Source organism: Lycorma delicatula, chromosome 11 (genome assembly GCF_047948215.1).
Source record: "Lycorma delicatula isolate Av1 chromosome 11, ASM4794821v1, whole genome shotgun sequence".
NCBI lineage: Eukaryota > Metazoa > Arthropoda > Insecta > Hemiptera > Fulgoridae > Lycorma > Lycorma delicatula.
In genome coordinates this window covers 42,027,098-42,052,701 of record NC_134465.1, presented here as the reverse complement: position 1 = coordinate 42,052,701, position 25,604 = coordinate 42,027,098, and the positions used below count along the sequence as shown (strand labels likewise).

General features: G+C 32.0%; 1 protein-coding gene across 1 annotated transcript in view; it reads right to left on the bottom strand.

Moving 5' to 3' along the window:
* The window catches only part of LOC142332437 (uncharacterized), a 207,401-nt gene that overhangs the window by 13,495 nt on the left and 168,302 nt on the right, over positions 1–25,604 (bottom strand). Inside the window, exon 3 of the mRNA XM_075378882.1 lies at positions 16,848–17,049. Coding sequence (XP_075234997.1) covers positions 16,848–17,049 — 202 coding nt within the window. The remainder of the gene's footprint in view (positions 1–16,847; positions 17,050–25,604) is intronic.

The window sequence follows — 25,604 nt, the reverse complement described above, 5'->3', positions numbered from 1 at the left end:
TAGAAATTTTCCGGATGTTAATATTCGTATGTACTTGTACGTTCAATGTTGACCTGTAAATCCCTTATATCTCCAGAACTACCGGACCTATTCTGACCTTGGTCAAATTACGTCTATATGTATGGAGCAATTGAATTTTCAATTTAAAAGGTCAAAGAGGTGAGGCTGTAGAGCAAGGTCACCCTCAGTATCTCGAGATTTCGCCTAATTAAGATCATATTTTTCTTAGACACATTTCTTAAAGATTAAAAAATAACAATATTTGAAAAAATAATTTTTCCAAAATCGTATCCCCACTCCAAAAATTGCTCTAAACTACTACTGCTATGTTTTGACGTCATAGGTGAGAGAGGTAGAATTAAATAAGTGAATAATATTTTAAGTGTAAAAAAGTAACTAGGTCTGGCCGGGTCTCGAACTAGATCGCACGGTCGACACAGTACCTGATGCGTTAAGCCTCGCGGTTACACCGGTCTGCCGGTCTTACAAGCGAAATTTATTTTATGTAAGTTGTGAAATCACATTAGTTTATTTAGTGACACTAGTACCGCCACACCCGTGCGAAGTAATTAAGCGTGCGGTATTCGCGCGCGCATCAGTTAGAATCATTGAATTAAACAAACGAAAACATATTACATTTAAATAAAATTATAAATATTTGAAATTAACTTCTGTATGTGTGTGTAAGCCGTGCATCAGAAACAACCCACAGTTGTAGGACTTTTTTCGGAATTTAAAAAAGTGCTACAACTGTGCTGTCAGCTCTTTTTTATTGTCCAGGAGTTATATTCGTTTTTGATAATTCCAAAAGGAGATTAATATTTTTAGGTTTGGATGTTTGTTTGTCCGCAGTAACTCAAGAGAGGTGGTATTGATTTTCATTAAATTGGGATCAAACAATTTATCTGAAATAAGAAATATATGTTGGATATATAACGCTGTAAAGAACATAATGCTAAAGTAATATACGCTCTTTTTGATTAATTATAAAAGAAAATTCTTTTAAAACTAAAAGATTTTTAGATATATCAAATAATGTACCGCATATAAAATTTTTGTTAACAGCCACGAATTGAAAAATTGATGACAAGATGTCAAACATTATGAAAAATTAAAATTGTTTTAATCCTTTATTCGTGTCCCATGAGATCCTTTTTTGTAAAAAAGAATCCCTCATAATCTACATTAATACAGTTCCATTTTCATTAATGAAAATTAAAGTTTAAAAGATAATTGATATTTTAAGTACAAGGCTCACTCAGCCCCAGCTTTCTTTTTGAGTTTAATTTATTTATTGGAGAAATTACTTGCCTCAATAAATTAGCCCGATTCAGCAGAGAATTTATTCAACACAACGAGTCGGTCTAATGATGAACTCGTCATCGCAAATCAACTATTTTCGAAGACGAGAGTTCTAAGGTTCAAATCGTAGTAAATGAAGTTACTTTTATACGGATTTGAATACTAGATCGTTGATACCGATGTTCTTTGGTAGTTGGGTTTCAATTAACCACACATCTCAGGAGTAGTCGAACTGAGACTAAACAAGACTACACTTCTTTAGATTCATACACATCATCCTCTGAATGATACTATTATATTTTTAACTTGTAAAATATGCTAATATGGAGAATATTTAAAATGACTGATATAAAACAGCAAGCATGTAAGCGTGTTTCCTCTAATGTGTTATTGTGAATTATACGGTTACTACGGTATTTCTCTAATGTTTTATTCAATATTCAATTGTTATAAAACATGCCATATTAAGTAATTTTTATGTGAAAAATACGAATAAAGTGGGATACATAAAACGAAAAAATACGAATTTTTTTTAGACATTTTGAATTTATTATTTAATTTATACTATTTTATTTCGATCAACTGATGATGGTTGTTTATCAAACGAAATGACCACCTAACTTTAATTCTTAAGTAAATTTTTTGTAAATGATATGTGAGAGTGCTTTGTTTTTTAATTTAATTCGATAACCGTTTAGCTTGTAAAATAAATTGTTAGGGATGTAGGATGTAGGGAGTATACCAAAATGAAACGACTAACACTAGATAGGGAATCTTGGAGAGCTGCATCAAACCAGTCAAATGACTGAAGACAAAAAAAAACCATTTAGCGTAACTCCTATATTTGTAAATATTTTGTAAAAATTTATTTAGGCAACGTATTACTTTAAAAATATACAGAATATCCTTTAAAGGTGAGGACAAACTCTAGGAAGTGATTATACTTAACACATTGAAGAAAAAATGTCCAGTGAACGTAGGTCTGAAAACGCATATTTTTCTATCTGTCCGCCATTTTGTTTTTTAAAAATTATATTTCAAGAACGGTTAGAGTTAACGCAATAAAATTTTGTACTTTATTTTAAACTAACATTTTTTAATAGGAAAAAATAACGATACTGTTCGTTGACAAATTTCAAAATGGCTGTCGTTTCAATTTTTCAATCTTAAATATCTTAGGAATTATTAAATTTTTCAAATTGTGTTGTATAATAAAAATTATGAAGTATTTCTTTGTGAACAAAACACCTTATTCGTAAAAATCCGACGACAAACAACAGAGTTATTGCAAAAAGTAGGCCTAAATCAATATAGCGGCCATTTTTTTTATTATTATTGTGATTCACTTGATAACTAAACCCAATTTTAGCAATTTTATTCAGAAACCACAATAATAATAAAAAAAAAATGGCCGCATATCGGTTTAGGCCTACTTTTTACAATAACTCTGTTGTTTGCCGACGGATTTTTACGAATGTGTCGTTTTTGAAAAATAACTTTTTTTCTTAAAAAACACAAAATAGCGGACAGACAGAAAAATATGCGTTTTCGATCCATGTTTTCTTGTCATTTTTTCTTCATTCAGTATGTTAAGTAGAATCACTTCCTAGAGTTTGGTCTCACCTTTACAGGACGCGCTCTGTATACGTATTTATTACGGCGTTTAACATTTATATTAAACGTTATTAGATAAATAATAAACATTATTAATTTTTTTTTTGTACATGTACTGTATCACTTCACCTATCACCTGATGATATACAATAAAGTGAAATATGAGAATTTTACCTCATATCGTTAATTATTATTTTTAACGCGTAAAATTTTTTGATTTGATGACAAAATTACAAAATATTATCAGTTGTGAACATAAAATTTTTATCTAATATGTTATACAACTTCTCTCATTGTAATTTAGGTGCTAATTTCAAATATGATATTAAAATTGTGTTACCACGTAAAGGTTTTATGTAAATCGTAAATTTACAAAATTCTTTTATAATAAATCATTTTGATCAATTAATTGGTTACAGTTAAGAATAGTTTTTGTATTTTTACTTTTAAATAATATGCATACGTGCTTAATATATATATATATAATATATCATGAGAAGTAGACACGTACAAACACGTCTGTAAGATGACATCATACAGACATCTGTTGTTGCCTACTACAGAACTTATTCGGTCTAGCTTCAGTTGTCTATACTGTGTGTTGTTTTTCACAGATTTTTTAGTTTGCCTATATTTTCGATTCTTTATAATACAAAAGCGATTTTTCTGATTTTTATTTGCTACAAAATGACTCTTACAAAAATTCGTGATGTTCAAATCGTCCAACAATTTTTATGCATTAACTTTTGATAAATTTACGCCTAAATCTCAAAGAAAGACTATTTCTGAATCGATGAAAATAGCTTATAAATTTTATTTTGATTGTGAACTCGGGGATCAAAATAAAATCTGTGCGCCTCATGTTATTCGTATATGGTAACTATAACCGATGGTTGAAGGGAAAACAACGAGCCATGTCGTTTGCTGTACCGATGGCTTGGCGTGTACCTAAGAACCGCTTCACCAACTGATATTTTAATATGACAAATATAATTGGATTTTCATTCAAAAATAGAAAGTTCATGACGTATGCAGGTGTATCCTCAGCTCTAAAACCGGTACCGCACGGACAGAGTTACCTGTACCTGAATCATCATCTAATTGGACATCGCTAGAAGTACGATCTGAAATGATGTAGAGAATATTTTTTTCTTTTTTCCTGTTTAGCCTAAGGTAACTACCGTTCAGATAATACTTCAGAGGATAAATGAGGATGATATGTATGAGTGTAAATGAAGTGTAGTCTTTTACATTCTCAGTTCGACCATTCCTGAGATGTGAGATTAATTGAAACCCAACTACCAAAGAACACCGGTATCCACGATCTAATATTCAAATCCGTTAAAAATAATTGGGCTTTACTAGGAATTGAACGCTGGAATTCTCGACTTCCAAATCAGCTGATTTGGGAAGACGCGTTCACCACTAAACCAACCCGGTGGGTAATGTAGAGAATACTGAAGAATTTTTTCCTGAATCTGATGACAAATCTCCTCATTTAATTCGACAACACGAACTTAATGATTTAGTTCACGATTTAAAGTTATCGAAGCAGCAGTCTGAACTTCTGGGGTCTAGACTACAACAGCGCGGAAATCAGAAAAAAAATTACTACGTTTAGAACATGAAATGAAAAGCATAAATTTAAATTATTTATCATTAATTGAGAGCGGTAAAATCATACTGCCGTTACTACACATAAAACTCGGATTCATGAAAATTTTTGTAAAGGCGCTAGACTAACGTGGACCAAGGTTTGAGTCGCTTAAGGACTCAACTTTTGTCGATAAACTTATCGAATGTGAACTAGCTGCGTGGAAGTCCTTCAAAGACGTTTTCAGTGGTTTTTTAGGAAATAAAAAAGATGAAAACTGTTTTTTTTTTGGTTAATAAGTTGTTAGAAAACTGTAAAAGTTTAGGATGTAGGATGTCAATAAAAATTTTTTTCCTACTTTCCAACCTAAACTTTTTTCTAAAAAATTCAGGCTTTGTCAGCGATGAGGAAGGAGAGCGTTTTCATCAGCATATTCTGACCGTATAACATCGGTACTAAGGAAGATGGAATCCTGGAATGACAGGTGATTATTCTTGGTTTTTTTTTACAGAAACCGATCAAACGTACGAGCAAAAACGTTGGACAGCATACTTGTATTTTATTAAAATTAAAGGTGAAGATTTCAGTGATCTAAACTTTAAAACTGTTATTTTAAAATTGTACTGATGTATTTAATTTATATGTGTTTAAATAAATAAAAAATTAACAAATTTTAAATTAATACACACAAAAATAATAATTTGGTATTTCTGAGCGATTATTCCCCCAACCTCAATTTTTCGCATATTGCAATATGTTATATCAAAGGTAAATATGAAGACGATACAAGAGAAAAAATTTGCTGGCACGTTACCAATATAATTACAAATTTAATCTAACCAAACTTAACCTACGCTCGTTAATCATGACTAGCGAGCGAAGCGAGCGTAAGTTAAGTTTGGTTAGATTATATTTATACTTTTAAATTTATTTATTCTATAAATTTATATATATATATATTCATTTGGTTATCTCATAACTGAACATGGACATTACCCTTTTCGTTATCCTCTACTGCTCATTTACGGTATCTACGAACGTTCTGTTTTTCTCTAGTTTCCTCTTCATGTTGACCTCAAATATAACATATTGTAATATGAGAAGAATTGAGATTGGAGGAATAATTGCTCAGAATTATTAATAAATAATTTTTTTTAAATATTGATTTCACAGTGATTACGCATTTATCGGTAAATAGATTGTATATACCTAAAAACCGTGACGTATTAGACAAATTCTGACGACAGTTTTGAATTCAGCACCACAAAATTAGTTGAAATCACCATGTATGATTCCAGATTACGAAAATGTGTTTTTTTTTTTTTCAGCTGACTAGTGTTATGAATCGATAGATTGAGTAAAGCAGTAGCTCTTGTCGACTGTTGATGTTAAATGCGCTTGCGCCGTTCCGGCTGATCCGTCTATGTGCGTTGAATCAGTTCAGACAGGCATGAAATAATCAGGTACGCAACCCATTAACCTATAGCATTCGTGTTTCTTTTTGTGAATTGTTAGTGTTTTAGATAAATAAACAAATTAGTTTGTATGTATATATATATATATATATATATATATATATATATATATATATATGTTAACGTATTATGAATCGTAATCAAACATATAATACCGTATGAAAATATTATAGACTATCTGAAAATCAGATGAGATTTTAATGAAATATTTTATTGGACAGGTATTACGTAAGTAATAAAACTCAGATATATATATCTATTAGTTTCATCATTACATCATGTTTGTCTGAAAATGTTCGTTTTCAATTACTTCTCTTCTATTTCATAATTTTCTTTTGTTCTCTACTTTAATAATCTAATTTATTTAAACAGTTATAAGCCCCTTATTGAAGCGTTTTATTTTACTGACGCTAAAATATAAATTAATGTATTTATATATACTGATGTTCGATTAAAAAACAGTAACAGCTGAACCGATTTTAATAATTTATTTATTACTGCTTATTTTTTATTATATATATATATATATATATATATACATATATAATATAATATTATATTATATTGTATGTTTTATTATATTTATATAATTTTGCTTTTTTATTGATGCTTTAAGGATAGTGTTAGGTGTAAATGTATCTAATAACTACATTATAAGATGAAAAAGTCGGGTCTATCTCCCACATAACCGTTATTTCTAGATTGAACATTTTTCGACTGACCTAATTCAGATTTCATTTTGTCATTTAATATTGTTGTAATGAATGAGAATTTTTGTTTATTTTGTATATTTATATTTAAAAAAAAAATATTTTTTTTTTGTCAGGTTTAGTCTGAAAAGAGAAAAGAAAAATTTATCGATAAGTATAATATAACTACATAAAACGATATATATAGTATATAGATAAACAATATATAGATAAATTATATCTATATATTATCGATAACTACGAGGTGTAATCAAAAAATATGGTGAATAATTTTTTATTAAAAAAAGTAATAAGGTTACATAGAATTCGATTTAATCTCCTTCAAAGTACTGTCCTTGGCTAGCAATGCACTTATCCCAACGTTGACTCCATGATTGGAGGCATTTCTGGAAGGCATCTTTCGGAAGGGCTTTCAGCTGCTCAGTTGTGGCCCTCTCAATGTCAGCAATGGTGTCAAAACGTTTTCCTTTAACCACAATTTTAATTTTTGGGAAGAGCCAAAAGTCGCATGGTGCTAAATCCGGTGAGTATGGCGGATGTGGACAGACACGAACAATTTTTCGGCCAAAAACTCGCGAATGAGAAGCGAGGTCTGACAAGGCGCGTTGTCGTGGTGAAGAAGGAAGCCATTGGTCCATTTTTCTGGTCGCTTTATTCGTAAGTCGTTTCGCAAACGTTGCTGCAGTACACCCTTATAAAATTCAGAGTTTACAGTTGTTCCCTTTGGTACGAACTCTGATCGCACTATGCCCTCACTATCGAAAAAAACAATTTTGACTGACGTGCCTTTTTAGGGCGAGGAAATGAACTGGTTTTCCATTGGGAACTCTGCATTTTGGTCTCAAGGTCATAGTCATAGAACCAACTTTCATCTCCAATTACAATTTTGGCCATGAAGTCCGGATCTGCATGAAGACGACCCTTCAACTCCGTGCAAATTGACACACGATTTTCCTTCTGTTAATCATTTAAAAGTCTGGGAACAAATTTTGCACTCACTCGTCTCATTTGCAATTCATTAGTTAAAATGCTTTGAACGGATCTGTACGAGATGTTAAGGTCTTCCGATAGCTCTCGAATAGTCATTCGCCTGTTTGAACGAACCATTGTTTCCACTTTTTGCACATTTTCAACTGTTTTTGAGGTTACTGGACGTCCCCCACGCTGCTCGTCTTCAACAGACTCATTTCAGTTTTCATTCAATCGTTCATACCACTTGTACACAGTCTTCAAAGTTACCATATTATCGCCATACACCGATTCTAACATTTCGTGAGCTTCTTTGGCACTCTTTTGCAACTTAAAACAAAACTTAATGTTAATGCGTTGTTCAAAATCCATGTTGCGCGACAGACACGATAAACCCAACCTCACTCTAGCGGCTCTAGCAGCTGACTGGCAAGCTCGAACGTGTTACAACTTGTCCCTGCCTGTCTCAGTTGATCACGCTATTGAACAAATTACAGCATATGGATGTAGCGTCGGCAGTTGCCACTATAAAAATTCATTCACCGTATTTTTTGATCACACCTCGTATGTTTGGTAAGTATCAAAAAGTGTCATACTATAATGCCATTATTTCACGTGCTACTACTGTGTAGTTATTTCCGGTGAAAAAAATAAAAAAACGGGTGCCATGATTTTCTTCCCCCTTGTCAAAAATATCTGGTCGAAACTGGGGTATGTATATATATATATATATATATATATATACTACCAATTATTTGTGACCAATTTCCATTTTGTTTTGTCGACGGATTTTTGAGATGTGAGAAAAACTGTTTAAAAATAATATTGAATATTTTTATGCCGACTTAATCCGGCCGACTTAAAAGTTTGGAATTTTAAATAACTTATATAATTTCATCGTACTAAAAGTTAAAAATTCAAACCGGCTAATACTACCCGTTTTTAATTTTGTCAAAGATTTAATGCTCTTAATATATATGGAAACTTTTTGAGCCGTTTTAGTAGAATTTATGTCGACAGCCGGTCCGGAGATATTAATAAAAAGAAAAAAAGGCCAACATATACACATACATCTTCTTGAAATTTCTATGGATCTTTTTACGGACGTTTTCTGGATTCGGGTAATCGTGAAACGTTTATATTCTTACAAAAATGGAATCAAACTTTTTTATCGATGTATATATTTATATACTTTCCCTTTAAGATATAGTTGATATATAGCAGCGATAGAGCTGTTAACGGGAAAGTAAAACTTGCATACAGATAAAATCAGAACATTAAAAACTGAGAAAAAATATTAAGAAAATAATGCTAATAAAATATTTTTTTCTAAGGCTGTATTATAATCTCTCATTATAAAACTAATTTTTATGTTGATACAGGTGTTCGATCAATAAAAAGCATACTCTTTCAACTACTGACCGATCAGAAGCTGGTATTCTTTAATGAATCGGCTGTTATTTTACTTTGATTTTAATCCTATTTATTAGTTAGCAAGCAGAGGTTAATTTGAAAGTACACCGATAGGTAATTAAGTTTCTATATTACACTCTTTATCCTTTTGTTAATTATATCGGATTCTAAGGAAGAAACGTCTTTAACACCGATAGATATTAAAGAAAAGGCAGAATTTATGACTAATAATAACATATTTCCAGAGTAATGATTGTTTAATGTATTATTTTGAAATATTAAAAAAATATTCCATAAATAATGTTTCAATTACAACGGTTTGAATGAACGAATTAACCTTTATTTCCTTTGTACAAAATACGAAAAAAATAATTATAATATACAGAGTGATTCAAAGAAACGGGAAATTTAAAAAATTAAATAACGTTAATGAAAAATTTTTTTTAGAAAATGAATTTTATTTCATGTAATTGTACAACTGTTGCCATTTTAGGATATATACATTTTAGTTTATTTTTTAAAGATGACATCTTGCAGGTGACCTCCTCTTCTACGTAAAGATTCACGAAGTCTCTTCGTTAAATTGTTCGTGGTTTGACGTAACATCATAACTGGAATTTCCGCAGTTGCTTCTCGGATCTTTGCCTTCAGTTCTTCCGTTGTAGCAGGTCTACTGTGGAACACTTTGCTTTTAAGGTGATCCCACAAAAAATAATCGCAAGCTGAGAGATCAGGCGATCTGGGAGGCCATCTAATGTCACCATTTCGTGAAATGACACGTTTTCCAAACAATCGGCGTACAGCTGCCATCGATATTCGTGCAGTATGTGACGTTGCTCCGTTTTGTTGAAACCAGGCTGTGTTAAGAATCGGTGGAAATCTCTTTTGTTGTTCCACAACAAAGGTTTCAAGCACGGCTACGTAACGAGCCGACGTCACTGTAATCGCAAGACCGCTGTCATCCTCAAAAAAACAAGAACCTATAACACCGTAAGATGACATAGCACACCACACGGTCACTTTCTGGCTGTGCAACGGACGCTGGTGTAGCTGCGTAGGATTTTTTTGTGCCCAGTATCTGAAATTTTGCTTTTTAACAAATCCATTGAGGTGGAAATGCGCTTCGTCTGACATCCACAGTTCTTGAACATTATCTATTCATTAACATTATCTATTCGTTATCATTTATCTTCTGAAGCATTACATTACAGAATCGTGCTCGCACAACTGCATCGTTCGGTTTCAGTTGCTGGACAATCTGCAACTTGTATGGATGGAATTGCAAGTCCTTCACTAATATTCTTCGAACACTTGAACTATGCGATTGTAAAGATGCTGAGAGACGACGGATTGACCGATGTGGACTTCGTGTGACAGCATCTTGTAAAGCTTGAACATTCTGTGGTGTACGCACGGTTCGCTCACGGCCTGGAGGTTTCATTTTCATTGCCGAACCGGTTTCCTCAAAATTAGATATCCATGTTTTAATTGCATGCATTGATGGAACACGGTCGTGCCGTCCCAGATTAAAATGACGGCGAAATTCTCTACGCGCTCCCTCCACACTGTCATTTGTTTTTGTAAAACGCTTTGATAGCAAATGCACGTTGCGCACCACTCCAAGGATCAATGACAACTAAATGGCAGGTTAGGTTAGAGAGGCTGGCGCCACTTATCAAGTGGTACCAATTGCTCACGGCTACTAACACAACTTTCAAAATTTCCCGTTTCTTTGAATCACCTGTTATAATTAGGAAATATAATACCTGCAAAGGATAAACTGTGCGCAAGTATGAGCCACTTTATACAAAAAGGTATATACAAATTAAAACTATTTAAAAAAAATTAAAATTCTTACATAAATAAATAAAGGTTTTTAAAATATACGAGTAGATTGAGAACAATTAAAATTTTAATTTATTATTTTAGAAAACTATAACAAATGAACACACGTATCTCTGAATTAAATTTTAGATTTAATTTAGTAATATCAAGAATATGAAAATCCTATAAATAATATTAATATTGTTGTACGCTTTTATTATAATAATTACAAATTAAAAATTTACCCGTAATAAATTTGCATTTCTAAGTTTGGATTTGGATTTATTTTCGTTAGGATTTTATATAAAACACCAAAATATTATAAAGATAGATTAAAAAATTAACTAAGTGAATCGATTAGACAGGATGGCAAGAACATGTTTAGAATAGTAATTAGTACACATAATTTGTGATTATCCATTATTCTATTTCTTTAAGCGTTTTTTTCGCCCTGCTATACATAAATTTAGCAGGAATAAAATTTATTAGTTTAGCAAAAATATACGTGGAATGTCTTCTGCGGGCCGATAGGTAATTATAAAGGTGATAACAAGATGGCCTCAGATTATACAATGAATTGCCGGCATTAAAAAGGTTTATATTTTTTCTAATATATAAAACAATGCTTTTGACGTAGAGCTATCTCATTGTTAACGCGTTAAATAGATCAGCTGTAGGATAAAGTCTGGGCCTATTTAAGGGTGCTTTTAAGAAGCGTTTTTGAAGCGCATACGTTTTATTCCAAACTGCAATAACGGTCGGATATACGCTAAAAATATAAGTCTAGTGATACTGTTATTTTTTAGTTTATTAATTTGGTAGAATTTAAGGATTAAGTGTTTAATTCCTTTGTACGTATTATTAATATGCGCGTCCCATTTAAGGTGAGGGTCTATCCAGACGCCGAGATATTTTATTTTTTTAATTTTCTAATTTGGGACGCAGACGTGAAGTAAAAAGTAGAAAAAAATTGTTATAAACACGCTTTTTTTAACATTTATGGTTAGTAGATGTTTGTCAAACCAAGCTTTGAGAACCTTAAAACATTTTTCAGCTGATCTTACAACCCATGAGGAGCCCGTGAAAATCAAGACAGAGTCATCAACCAAAGATATTATAAATTTTTTTATTTTTAGTTTTAGAAAGTAATTTATGTACATTAAGAATAACTTAGGAGATAATATTGATTCTTGTGGTAGGCTTTATTCAGTCAACTGTTTTATGCCGGTATAGTTGTCGATCATAAGTATTTTCGATCTGTTGTTTAAGTAACTTGTAAATAATTTACGAGGTAAGCCGTGTATTTCCTATCTATTTAATTTTTGTAGCGGCTTTGAATGCGAGACGGTTTTCGTTAGATCTAAAAAAACTGATACTTTTTTTTTATTATCCTTAAAGTTATTTAATATGGAGCCGATAAGATAATTTATCGCATGTTGGGTACTTTTCTTTGGTTGAAATCAATTTTTATTTGCAAATTGGGTTTAAATCAGTAATCCCAATATTTTCTCAGCCGTAGAAAAAGTGATGCATTCTTCGTAAGAGTGCATACATACTATGCAATCGAGTATCAATGCCTATCATTTTAGGCACGTTGGATAGTGTGCTATTTGATTACGAAGTTGATAAAAAACATATCGGTTGAATTAAGTTTTGCGTTTATTTTTTCTTTAATAAAAACTAATATAGAAAATTGGAAGTTTATAATCGTAAAAATATTTATTTGTTAATATAATTTATAAAAAGTTTTTTTGTTAATAAAATAATATTTATAATTTAATTTATTATACTAATAATTTAAATAAAAAATAAAACTTAAGTTATTTATATAAATAAAGCTGGCCAACCTGTCTTTATTTGTTCTTTTATTTTATTTCCTTTGAGATGAGAGAAGAAACTGATTTCGGAATAAGAAAAATTGGTAGTAATTTATAAAACTGAGTAAGAAAAGTGAAAAAAAAGAGAGTTGTTAGCTCATCTGTCCGTGTTTCGTGTAATTTACTATGGGTTTACTTTGAGAAGTAAGGGTAAGGTACGGAATAAGAGGGAGGAGTGACTGTGTTTTAGGTAGCCGAAACGAAACACAAACACATACCTACAGATGAAGTTGTACCTACAGTGTTTGGCACGAAAGATGCGTTGCCGGTTGTTTTCTCTATTACAAACACACACACCAAAAACATACACACACTATATATATACATATATATATATGCCTCTTTCTTATATATATATATATATATATATATATATAAGAAAGAGGCAGCGTTGGCATTTTCTCCCAACAACCTCATAGTCATAGAGCCATAATTCAGGAATAAGTCCATCTAAGTTCGATCATTTTTTCCCGCAGCGATATCTGTTGCTATACTCTACCGATATAACCTACGTTTGCCACCCTACGGTTTCTACCACCGTACTCATTCTCTCTTTTTCGAACCTTCCCTGAACCTTCCCCCCCGCGAATGCTGTTTCACTCCGCCCGGTCACCGTCCGCCCGCCGTCCGCCGCGTCATCCCCCTTTTCCAAAACACTCACTCCACCGACAGTGACGTTTAATCTAGAAAATTGCTCTGCAATGGTCGTTCATTTCCATTAGTGTCAACTGTTTAGCTCTGTTTCTGGGACACACATGTGCTAGAGAGCATATAACCTCTCCCTCTTTACTAGGTCTCCCGTCCGTTTTCTCTCTTTCTTTTATATCTACTGTCTTCTTTCAATATCCCTTGTAAACCAAACCCCCCGTCGTTTTCTGAACTACCCCTTAACAGCCACCAGCCACTCGTCATGCTTCTTCTTCTTTTACCCTTCTTATTCCACTTGTTTTACTCCTTTTTATTATTATTATTTTACTTTTTTCCCCAATTTCTTTCTACCATAAATTAAATACTATTATCATTTTTAATCTTTCTGTAGGAAAATTTTGAAAAAAACCAAAAACAAACAAATAATTTTTTTACTTCACGGTTAGTTTTAAAAGGAAAAAAACATTCTTTTATCGTAAAAAAAACACAATATTTGACAATTTCTTATTTTAAATTAATTTTCATATGAAGTGTACGTTATATATTGTACAGTGTACTGTGAAGTATAGTGTTATATATTGTGAAGTGTATTGTTATAGTTGTTACAGAAAACTAAAATAGCATTATATAGAGTGTCCAACGAGGAAACCGACATACTTCAAAGGTGTATTCCTCTCATCAAAATAAGGAAAAAACGTTCAAACAATCACAGATTTGGAAACGCTTCATTAACGAGTTACGGCTAGCGAAAAATTTCGTCCGGAATTCAGCTGCCCCCAGTGAAATGAGGTCGTACTGAAATTCTTAGAAATTTAATTGAGTAGCAAATGATGTTTTCCTATGGTTTTTGAAGTGAAACATTGAATAAAATAGGTTTCAGAACTCTATCTCCAGTAGTTTTTGTTTGTGGTATCCGAAATAAAACTGAAAAATCTGTCGTCTGAAAAAAGTTTTTTTTTTGTTTGCAATACAATAATTTTGTTAAATGACTAACAAATGCGTAAAATTTATTAACAAAACTTGTAGAGAACTTAATTCTAAAAATAATGATGTAAATAAATCCAATAAAAATCAAATTTTACATAATTCAAAAAAGATTAGCCGTAGGATGTAAATTTTGGATTTAGAATTGTTGTAACATTTAGTTGCGCACCTCCCCTTTTGATTGCAATCGACTGAACCTAAAAATCCCAAAATCACCCCAAAAAATTGGATTTTGGACTTTTTCTTATCTGCAGTTATAAGCCCTCATTCAGAGACTTTCAACGATATATAAGTGATACTTATTTTTATTGGTTCCAGAGTTATAGCCAAATAAAATTTTAATTAATGAAATATTTGGATCTTAGGGGAAGGAACATCGGTTTGAATCAGATTTCATGACTTTTTTTTTTAATTTAAATATATTGATTTATTAATAAAATCATTAACCTCTCATTGTAAAAAAAATTTACGATGAATAATAATTCAATAATAAAATAAAGTGTGAAAAAATATCAGAAGTTTTTAATGAAATAAAATTTTATGTACCTTCTATTTTTTAAAAAATTGTAAATGTTATTTATTAGGCTTATAAGGAAGTTATGTGTTCAGATTTTATTTTCAAAATTTTCATTATTAATTTTTTCTAGTCACTTGTTTGTATACTCTTTCTTATTCGTTGTTGAAAATTATCTATCGCTCAATTCAATAATTTTATTTATGACAGAGGATTATAATTGATCATGTATTTTAGATTATACACAAACTTGTTACAATTTTTTTTATTGTATCAGGAAATGATGACTAAATAGTTTAAAATAAAAATAATTATGTACGCTTTTATTTGAAATGTGTAAAATAATGTGTGCGCTAAAAAAGAAATATGTTATTTACATTTTGAAGTAACAAAATATTAACATTTTTTTAAAATTTTTATAAAATTCATTAATGTTAATGAAAAATACTTATGAAATAACACTTTCTTTACGAAAATCATCTTGGCTTATTGAAAAACATGGGATTAAATAATTTTTGAATAATAAAAGAATGGGGTCGCCCAAATAACCAAATCTAATGATCGAAACGTATTGCCAAAAGTACAACCGTCTTTATAAATTTGGAAACCATCTTGCCAAATTCTTTGAAACGCCCAATTGTCATGCAGTAAGACTTTGGAGACTTTGTTCAGAATTACTATTGGATTAGTAAAATCAATATTACCCACCGGGTTAGTGTTGTGGTCAACACGTCTTCGCAAATCAGCTGATTTGGAAGTCGAGAGTTCCAGCGTTCAAGTCTTAGTAAAACCAGTTATTTTTACACGGATTGGAATACTATATCGTGGATACCGGTGTTCTTTGGTGGTTGGGCTTCAGTTAACCACACATCTCAGGAATGGTCAAACTGAGAATGTACAAGACTACTCATACATATTTACACTCGTACATATCATCCTCTGAAGTATTATCTGAACGGTAGTTACCAGGGGCTAAACAGGAAAAAGAAAGTAAAATCAATATTACATATAAATATTGACGTATTTAGACGTTCCATTAACGGCACCTTACGCTATTCGAGGAATGAAATTGTAAATAAAATATTCAAAAACCTTCTTTTTATTAACATATTTTTAAATAGTACTATCGTATGTTAACTATTTATCCACGACTGCGAAAAAAGTTATTCGCAAGAGTGAAACAGTGGCTATTATTGAGAGTCGCATACCGAAGTAGAATTACTAAAGATGAACGAAGCAGGAGCGACATAAAATGCCGAATAGCAAAGACGAAACGAGGCTTCAGTCAGAAATATAATTTGTTTACATGAAAAATTAATTTAAATGTCAGGAAAAGATTTGTGAAAGTATATGTTTGGAGTGTCGCTTTATATGGAAGTGAAACTTGGACGATCGGAGTACCTGAGAAGAAAAGATTAGAAGCTTTTGAAATGCGGTGCTATAGGAGAATGTTAAAAATCAGATGAGTGGATAAAGTGATAAATGAAGAGGTGTTGCGGCAAATCGATGAAGAAAGAAGCATTTAGAAAAATATAGTTAAAAGTAGAGACAGACTTATAGGCCACATATATTAAGGAATCCTGGAATAGTCGCTTCAATATTGGAAGGACAGGTAGAAGGAAAAAATTGTGAAGGCAGACCACGTTTGGAATATGTAAAACAAATTGTTAGGAATGTAGGATGTAGAGGGTATACTGAAATGAAACGACTAGCACTAGATAGCGAATCTTGGAGAGGTGCTTCAAACCAGTCAAATCACTGAAGACAAAAAAAATCGCTAAACGTCGGGTGAAATTTAATTTTGTCTAATAAATTAACATAATAATATTATACTATCGCAATACATTATTAATGTTTATTATTATAATTTTTTTTTTAATTAATAAAATAAAATACATATATATGTAATAAAGTTTTACTTACCAGTTCCGTTGATTGGTTTTACGTCCTGGGCGGATACAGTATTAGGCGATGATGGCGTAGGAGGCTTTAAATCTTTCGATGACTTCGCTTCGCTTTTTATTGTTGTTGTATCAGCACCTGAAGTACCACTACCAGATGATGCTTTTTGTTGAGCCAATCTTTCTTGTTTCCTAAATTTTGCTCTTCTATTTTGAAACCAAACCTGAAAAAAAAAAAAACATTAAAAACAGTTTTATAAGGAAATAATACGGTTTCTCAAGTATACCGGGTGGTCCATTTAAATTGAGACATCTATATCTCAAAAACTACATATTTTAGGAAAAAAATGTTTCCTATTAAAGTTTTTCTATTTCAATACGTTCACAACCTATTTTTCAAGGTCAAATAAAGGTCATTTCAAGCAAGGTCAATTTAGTCTTTTTAAATACGAACCTATATTTTTTATTGCAAAATAGAATTCTTTGAAAAAAAAAAATAAAATTTTATCTCAGACTTTTTTTCTAAAATTGATGGTTTTTTAGTTATTCAACTTCAAAAATGCTGTAGGCTTATAAAATTGTGTTTTTAGTTTCATTAGGTCTGGCCCAGCTGACGAGTTACATCAACCTGATTAAATTTTAAATAGAAAACAATCAATTAAGGATTAACCTAAATAAAATCCATTTATGTTTTAATAAATTGTTTTAATCAAATAGTACATACCGGTATAACCCACCGGGATGGTCTAGTGGTGAACGCGTCTTCCCAAATCAGCTGATTTGGAAGTCGAGAGTTCCAGCGTTCAAGTCCTAGTAAAGCCAGATATTTTTACACGGATTTGAATACTAGATCGTGGATACCGGTGTTCTTTGGTGGTTGGGTTTCAATTAACCACACATCTCAGGAACGGTCGAACTGAGAATGTACAAGATTACACTTCATTTATACTCATACATATCATCCTCTGAAGAATTATCTTAACGGTAGTTACCGGAGGCTAAACAGGAAAAAAGAGAGAGAGAGTACATACCGGTGTGGTACGTAGCCTATATATGTGTTGCTCGCTTTGGTCAGTTAAGTTATGTCGACTCTATGAAAATATTTCGGTTAATGAATTAATTAAACATTTTTTTAATGCTCTTTATTTAAAATAATTACAAAATATTACTCTACATAAATTACAGCAACAAATGTTCGAAATGGTGACCTACATTTGTCGATACGTTTTAAAAACGTCCCGTGAATATCTAATAGAGTTTTTCACGTGATATCTCTACAGACGTTTGTAGTACTCTCATGTTTTCAAGAGTAGCTGTTTCTTCTAGATAAACATTTTTTTTAACGTAACCTCATAAAAAAATAAAAAAACTGAAATAATGTCGGGGGGACGAACAGGCCAATGAACTGGTCCAGCTCCAGTGAACTGGTCGATCAATCCAACGATCATTATAATCGCGGTCCAAAATTATTCTGTTGATAACTGAATAATGTGTAAGACAGCCATCATGATAAAAATACCCTTCTTATCTTTTCCAAGTGTAATTCATCAAACCGTAAAGGAGACTGATTTTCTAGATCTATTTCTCTCCGTTCAATTTCCATCGAAAAAATGCGGTCGTTTTAATATACAGCCTATGATTCCGCACCTTACATTGATAATCCACGGATGTTCTACGTCACCATGGATTTTACACTGCCTATAATACATATTATATCTGTTTACTGCTTCATGATTAGTAAAACGTGATTCGTCGGAAAACAGAACATTAAGAAAAAAAAGTTTGATCTATCTTACTTTTTCCAGCATTCATCGACAAAATGCTTACTCTTAATTCAAATTTGTTGCCATGCAATTTCTGGTCCAGTTAAATACGGTACGTATGGAATTTCAGGCGTTTTAATATTCTCAGAACATTGATTTTTGATATCCCGGAGTCACGCGAAATATTTCTTGAACGAACGTGAGTATCTACAATGACCGCCGTAGCCACCGCTAATTCATCGTTTTCTGCTGTCACAGTATTTTGACGGTTCCTATATTTGGCCCTTGAATTTCTAGCATCACTAAACTGTTTTACAATTCTGTACACAGAAGCACGATTTGGAAGTATTTATACTGGGGAATCGTAGAGCATACAAAGCTTCTGTCTGATCAACATATCAGTAGCATTCTCCGTCAAGCAAAATTACCTCAGTTTTTTTCTCTAATTGTTCTCTAATCGTTCTGTAATTTCCAATAAACAAAAATTAATTAATTTAGTATTTAATGTTTGGTGGGTAACAAAGTAATAAAAAAATTAATTGAAGGGACTGATAATTCGTTTACTTAGACAAATGTCATTTGCAACTTGGATTTCATTTTTAGGCTATTTTAAAACATTCGCTGGTGTTTACATGCTGAACTTCTTTTTCTTTTTCTTCTTCTTTATTATTGACAGCAGTGATTGTTTTTTATTTAAAACTTAACATCAAGTGGATATAACTCGTAAACTGGGCTAGATCTAATGAAACTACAAACACAAATTTATAGGACTACTGTATTTTTGAAGATGAATAACTAAAAAAATTATCAGGTTTAGAAAAAATTCTTAAATGAAATTTTTTTGCAAAGAATTTCATTCTGCAATATAAAATATAGGTTCCTATTTTAAAATATTAAGTTGATCGTGAAATGATTTTTTATTGATCTTATCAAGAACAACATAGGTTGTGAACGTATTTCTCTCTTGAAATGGAAAAAAATTAACAGAAAACATTTTTTCCTAAAATGTGTAGTTTTTGAGATATAAATGTGTTTCATTTTATATGAACCACCCGGTATATATATACAGATGAGAGTAAAAAGGAATTAGAAGAGACAATGAATGGCATGGATGAAGTCCTACGCAAGAACTATCGCATGAAAATAAACAAGAACAAAACAAGTAATGAAACGTAGTAGAAATAATATAATGAACCACTGAATGTGAAAATAGGAAGAGAAAAGATTATGGAGGTATAAGAATTTTATTTGGGAAGTAGAATTACTAATGGTGAAGCAGGAGCGACATAAAATGCCGAATAGCACAGGCGAAACGAGCCTTCAGTCAGAAATATAATTAATTTACATCAAAAATTAATTTAAATGTCAGGAAAAGATTTTTTAAAATATATGTTTGGAGCGTCGCTTTATATGGAAGTGAAACTTGGACGATCGGAGTACCTGAGAAGAAAAGATTAGAATCATTTGAAATGCTGTGCTATAGGAGAATGTTAAAAATCAGATGGGTGGATTTAGTGATAAATGAAGTGGTGTTGCGGCAAATCGATGAAGAAAGAAGCATTTGGAAAAATATAGTTAAAAGAAGAGACAGACTTATAGGTCACATATTAAGGCATCCTGGAATTGTCGTTTTATATTAGATGATCAGGTAGAAGGAAAACATTGTGTAGGCAGGCAACGTTTGGAATATGTAGAACAAATTCTTAGGAATGTAGGATGTAGGGGGTATACCGAAATGAAAAGACTAGCAATAGATAGGGAATCTTGGATAGCTGCATCAAACCAGTCAAATGACTGAAGACAAAAAAAAAAATATACAGATGTTCAAGGAGGTGTTGGCCACATACAGCTACTGGTTCAGGACATCAAAATAAACAGAACAGTACATATTGCCAAATCCCTATCTCCCTTCATTCTTTCATCGTCATTTATTATTTTTTTTCCAGTATAAATGTATATCTAAAGAAGGATTGAAATATTCTAATGAAATTTTCCGTACATGTACCACACATCTTCCATAAAATAGGAAACTGAAAATTTTACCTATGAAAATTCCAAAAATGCTGGGAGTTAAATTGTTTAATCATTAATAGCTACGTAAAAATTAGTTTATCGAATTGTATTTTTTAATTAGATAAAATTTTAAGCCTTTTATTGTGTAATATATTGACCACTCATTGATTAAAAATTGGTATTTTAAATCATTTGTTAAAATACCGGGCTAGTATAGCAGTTAACTCGTCTAAATCAGTTGTTTAAATGTTGATTTTCGAAGTGAAATTGATTTTTTTTTTAATTTTTGAATTATTTATGTGAGTATCGAGGGTAACAAATTTGCTTTAATAAAGTTTTCTCTAAAATGCCTCTGCAGGATTTTGAAATTAATTTTTTCCGATCTCTCCCCACCATCTTAACGAGCTTTAATAAAGAAAATAATAAAATCGATGCCATTTATATAGAAATATTTTAATCAAATTTGAAAAAAATTACTTCGGTCAATCCTGAGATTTAAAGCCAAAAGCAGTGCAACATATAAGTACATATGCTTTTTTTGTCTAGATCTCTAGATGGATTAGTTGGATCCTAAAACCTAGAAGTATGCAGAAAGCTCTACCCTACTTCCCCGTTTAAAGTTGTAATAAATAGAAGATCTACAATTTTTTATTACTATGAAATTTTAATTATTAACTTGAAATTCTTCGTTAAAGATATAACATTAGCAATATATACAAAGAGATGAAACGAAATGTGAAGTTTACTTTTAGGCGAGGAACAAATATAAAGGGAGAGAGATACAGTTGGGATGGCGAGTCAAAAAGATAGAGAGATATTTGATGTGACATGAGTCGTGCGCTAATATTATGCATGGATTTCAGAATACACAGCATTACTAATGAAGACAACGCGTTGCGACCCAGGAAAGGGAAGTAATAGAGGGGAGGTTTGTTTGTCGTTTACAAAACGGTGAAGCGACACAAGAGGGTGTTAAAAAGGAGGGCGATACAACCTCAGAGTGTTAAAACCCTTACTTTTGTTTGTTTTGTTTCGGCGTTTGTCTTCATTTTATGCACGCTTTAATATTAGTATTATTATTACTGTACAACTTTAGTTTTAGTTATTAAACATCTACTGCTATACATAAACATGTACATATGTTTATATTTACATATGTTTGCATACAAGTTGTCAATTTAATTCGACTAATTTTATTAACTGAATAAAATGTGATTTTCTAAAAAATTTAGATTACTTCATTAGAAAATTTATTCATTTAAAATTTACGTTTTTTCTTATAATTAAATACTTTTCCGATAATTAGGTCCCGTGATGTTATTAATAGACACAGTAAATTCATAAAATTCCTTGCTACTACTTTCCCGTCTAAAAATTAAACGCATCGTCGCGTTAAACCTCTCGGCTACAGTGATCTGCTGACCGTACAAGTGAAAGTTTTTCCATGTAAGTATCAAAATTACATTAGTTTACTTAGTGCTAACCGTTTCCACTAGTACCGCCACACCCGTGCGAGTTAAATACGATATGCGCGCGCGCTTTAGTTAGAATAGTTAAATAAACGAAAAATACTGTATTTAAATAAAATTATAGATATTTTAAACCAAGTTGTGCGTGTAATCGGTGCAACAGAAACAACTGTATTGTCAGTTTAATTTTTTTTTTTTTTAATTTGAACGTATGATTTGAAGATATACTGGATTTTTTTCTACGTATAAGCATTTACAATCGGTTACACAAATCATGAGAAAATTTGATTCATGATAATGACATGAAGAGAAGTCCCCAACGAAACCCCCTCGTTAATATATACAAAGGTTCTACACCTAATATATAGAAAACGCACTTGTATATGTGATCCAAGTAAAGGTCAATAATCCTTAACATAGCAAAAGAAATAAATCACAGCAAGAAAAAATAAAAACAGTGTCATCGATACCAATATACAGGGTGTCCCATATAAAACGCATCCCAACCTTATATTGGTAGGTATTGAAATAATAAAAAGGTATGTGTAAACGTAAATGTAATTTTTATTATTACCATCCATTACCTTACATTTAGAGTAAATGTTGGAAGTGGCTGCCATCTTCTTGAATACATGCTTCAATTCTTTTTACAGCGTTTCTTGCAACTTTTTTCAAAGTTTGTGGCTGGATATTTAATACAGATTGTTCAATATTGACTTTCAATCGTTCAAGTGTTCGTGGTTTGTCGCTGTAGGCTTTTTCTTTGAGGTAACCCCGTAGAAAAAAATCTGCCGCAGCCAAATCTGGAGATCTTAGTGGCCACAAGCCTCGACCGATAACATGATTACCAAAGAATTCCTCGACGAAATCAGAAGTTGAACCTGCGTAGTGCGATGTGGCACCGTCATGTTATAGCTGGCAGTGTCTGTCTTCCTCTTCCAAGAGTGCGATGAACCGAAATAAAATATCCTGATATCGTTCTGCATTAATGGTGTACTCGAAAAAAATAAAACCGATTATATTCTTCCGCGATATCGCGCACCACACGCCCAACTTCTGCGGGTGTAATTGTTTTTCGTGGTAAACGTGGGGATTTTCAGCACTCTAAATTCTACTGTTTTGGCTGTTTACGTAGCCATCCGAATGAAACCGTGCTTCATCTGTGAAATATAACGAATCCATAACATTAATTCCTTCGCGCAGAAATCGACGGAACCGTTGACAATATTGTAGCCGTTTTTTTTTGTCGGGCTCAAGAAGACGATGTACCGTTTGAATAAGGTTGTAATTGTAATCGTTTGGTCGCCCGATGAACGGTTGATTTAGACAAATTAATTTCAGCAGGCAAACGTCTGATCGATTTATTTGGCGAGGCGAGTAATCGGTCTTTGATTTCAGTGACTGTATCTGTATTCAACACTGACGCCGGTAATTACATTTCAGATAATACTTCAGAGGATGAATGAGGATGATATGTATGAGTGTAAATGAAGTGTAGTCTTGTACAGTCTCAGTTCGACCATTCCTGAGATGTGTGGTTAATTAAAGACACAATCACCAAAGAATACCGGTATCCACGATATAGTATTCAAATCCGTGTAAAAAATAACTGGCTTTACTAGGACTTGAACGCTGGAACTCTCGACTTCCAGATCAGCTGATTTGGGAAGACGCGTTCACCACTAGACCAACCCGGTGGGTCGTTTTCTCTTTTCTACTGCTTGGATCTTACACGTAGACGACGATCCAATTGTAGTTCAACGTACCGTACCCGATTCGTGTAATAGATTCAGGTGAATCCGTCGATAATTATCCCTTCTCATGATTTCGTCAAATCAAGCTTGATTTGACGAACATCTAAAAAAATCGTGTTCGTAACGTTTTCTACAAATCACGGTAGTCACCCTCCTAACCCAAATAATTTAACCGTGCATCCAACAAACTGTAAAACACCAACTTTTACTCTACGTCTGTGCCCAGACTAGAAAAAGTAAATAAAATAAAATATCTTGGCGTCTGGGTAGACCCTCACCTTAAACGGGACGCGCACATTAACAATACGTTCAAAATAATTAAACGCTTAATCCTTAAATTCCACGAAATTAGTTAAATAAAACAATATCACTAGACGTATATTTTGCGTACGGCCGATCAATATTGCTGTATATAATACGTTCACGGGGCGGAGAAAGAAACGTGCACTTTAGTAAACGTATGAGCTTCAAAATACTTAATAAAATGAGCCTTAAATAGGCTAAGACATTATCCTACAGCTGACCTCTTCGGGGAATTTAACGCGTTAACAATGAGATAGCTCTACTTCAAAAACATTGTTTTTATATTAGAAAAAAATATAAACCTCTTTAATGCCCGTGATTAATCAAATAATGTGAGGCTATCTGGTATTACCTTTATGATTACCTATTCGGGCTGTAGAAGATATTTCATCTATATTTCTGCTAAGCTAATAAATCTTATTCCTGCTGTGTACAGCAGGATGGATGAAGAAAAACGTTCTGAAAGAAGTAGATGAGTGGATAATGATAAATAATGGGTACGAATCGCTATTCTAACGTATTTTTGCCATCCTGTCTAAATGATACATAATTTATTAATTTTGTAATCCATTCTTAATAATGTTTTTGTTTTTTTCATAAAATAACGGAGCTAATCCAAACTAAGGAAATTATACTTAAGGAAACAAACTTAAGGAAATTAATTATAGTCACAACATTAATACTAAGATTATTTAGCATCTGCTTGATATTAATAAAATCTAGAATGATGAATTTTAAGGCATGGGAGTAGGTTTTCATTTGTTACAGTATTACGTTCAATGTTTTTTTCGTCATTTTTCTAAGATAAGTTTTAATCTTTAATTGGTGTCAATCTTTAACAATTAAGTTTTTGTTTATAATTTTGGTATTAAAAACATTTGGATATTATAATAGTATATTTAAAACAATTGAAAATGGAAATGGAGTACTTGAAACTATTTTCATGATATTAAAGTTTTTACTTGGCTATCGAAAAAATAACTACTTTCCGGAAAAGTATATAAATTATTGTAAAATACAGAGTGATGTTTTAGTCCTTTTACCCAATTTTTAATGTCTGGTAATTTTTTTATAAGAAAGGGAAATTTTGTTTTGTGACACGAAGTTGGTAGCGCTACTCAACCGGTATAGATACGGCAGTGTGAGTTGATTCTCCTTGAGCTGTGTAAATCTTTGTGCCGTTTCCCGTCGTGTTACGAACAGAATGTCTTTTACCATAGAACAACGAGTTTTCATTCCTGAACAATATTTTTTTTACGAAATCGAACGCGAGTGTAAAATAATCATTTCAAATTAAATTTGTTGGTGTTCCTCCGCCAGAAAAAATGTCAATTTCTAGGCTACCAAACCGATTTCGAGAGACAGGTAGTATTTGCGGCAGAAATCATAGCGGTCGACAAACTTGCTTGACAGATGACGTTTTAGAGAATGTGAAAACAAAATTGCTCAATTCTCCACGGAAAAGTTTACGAAAACT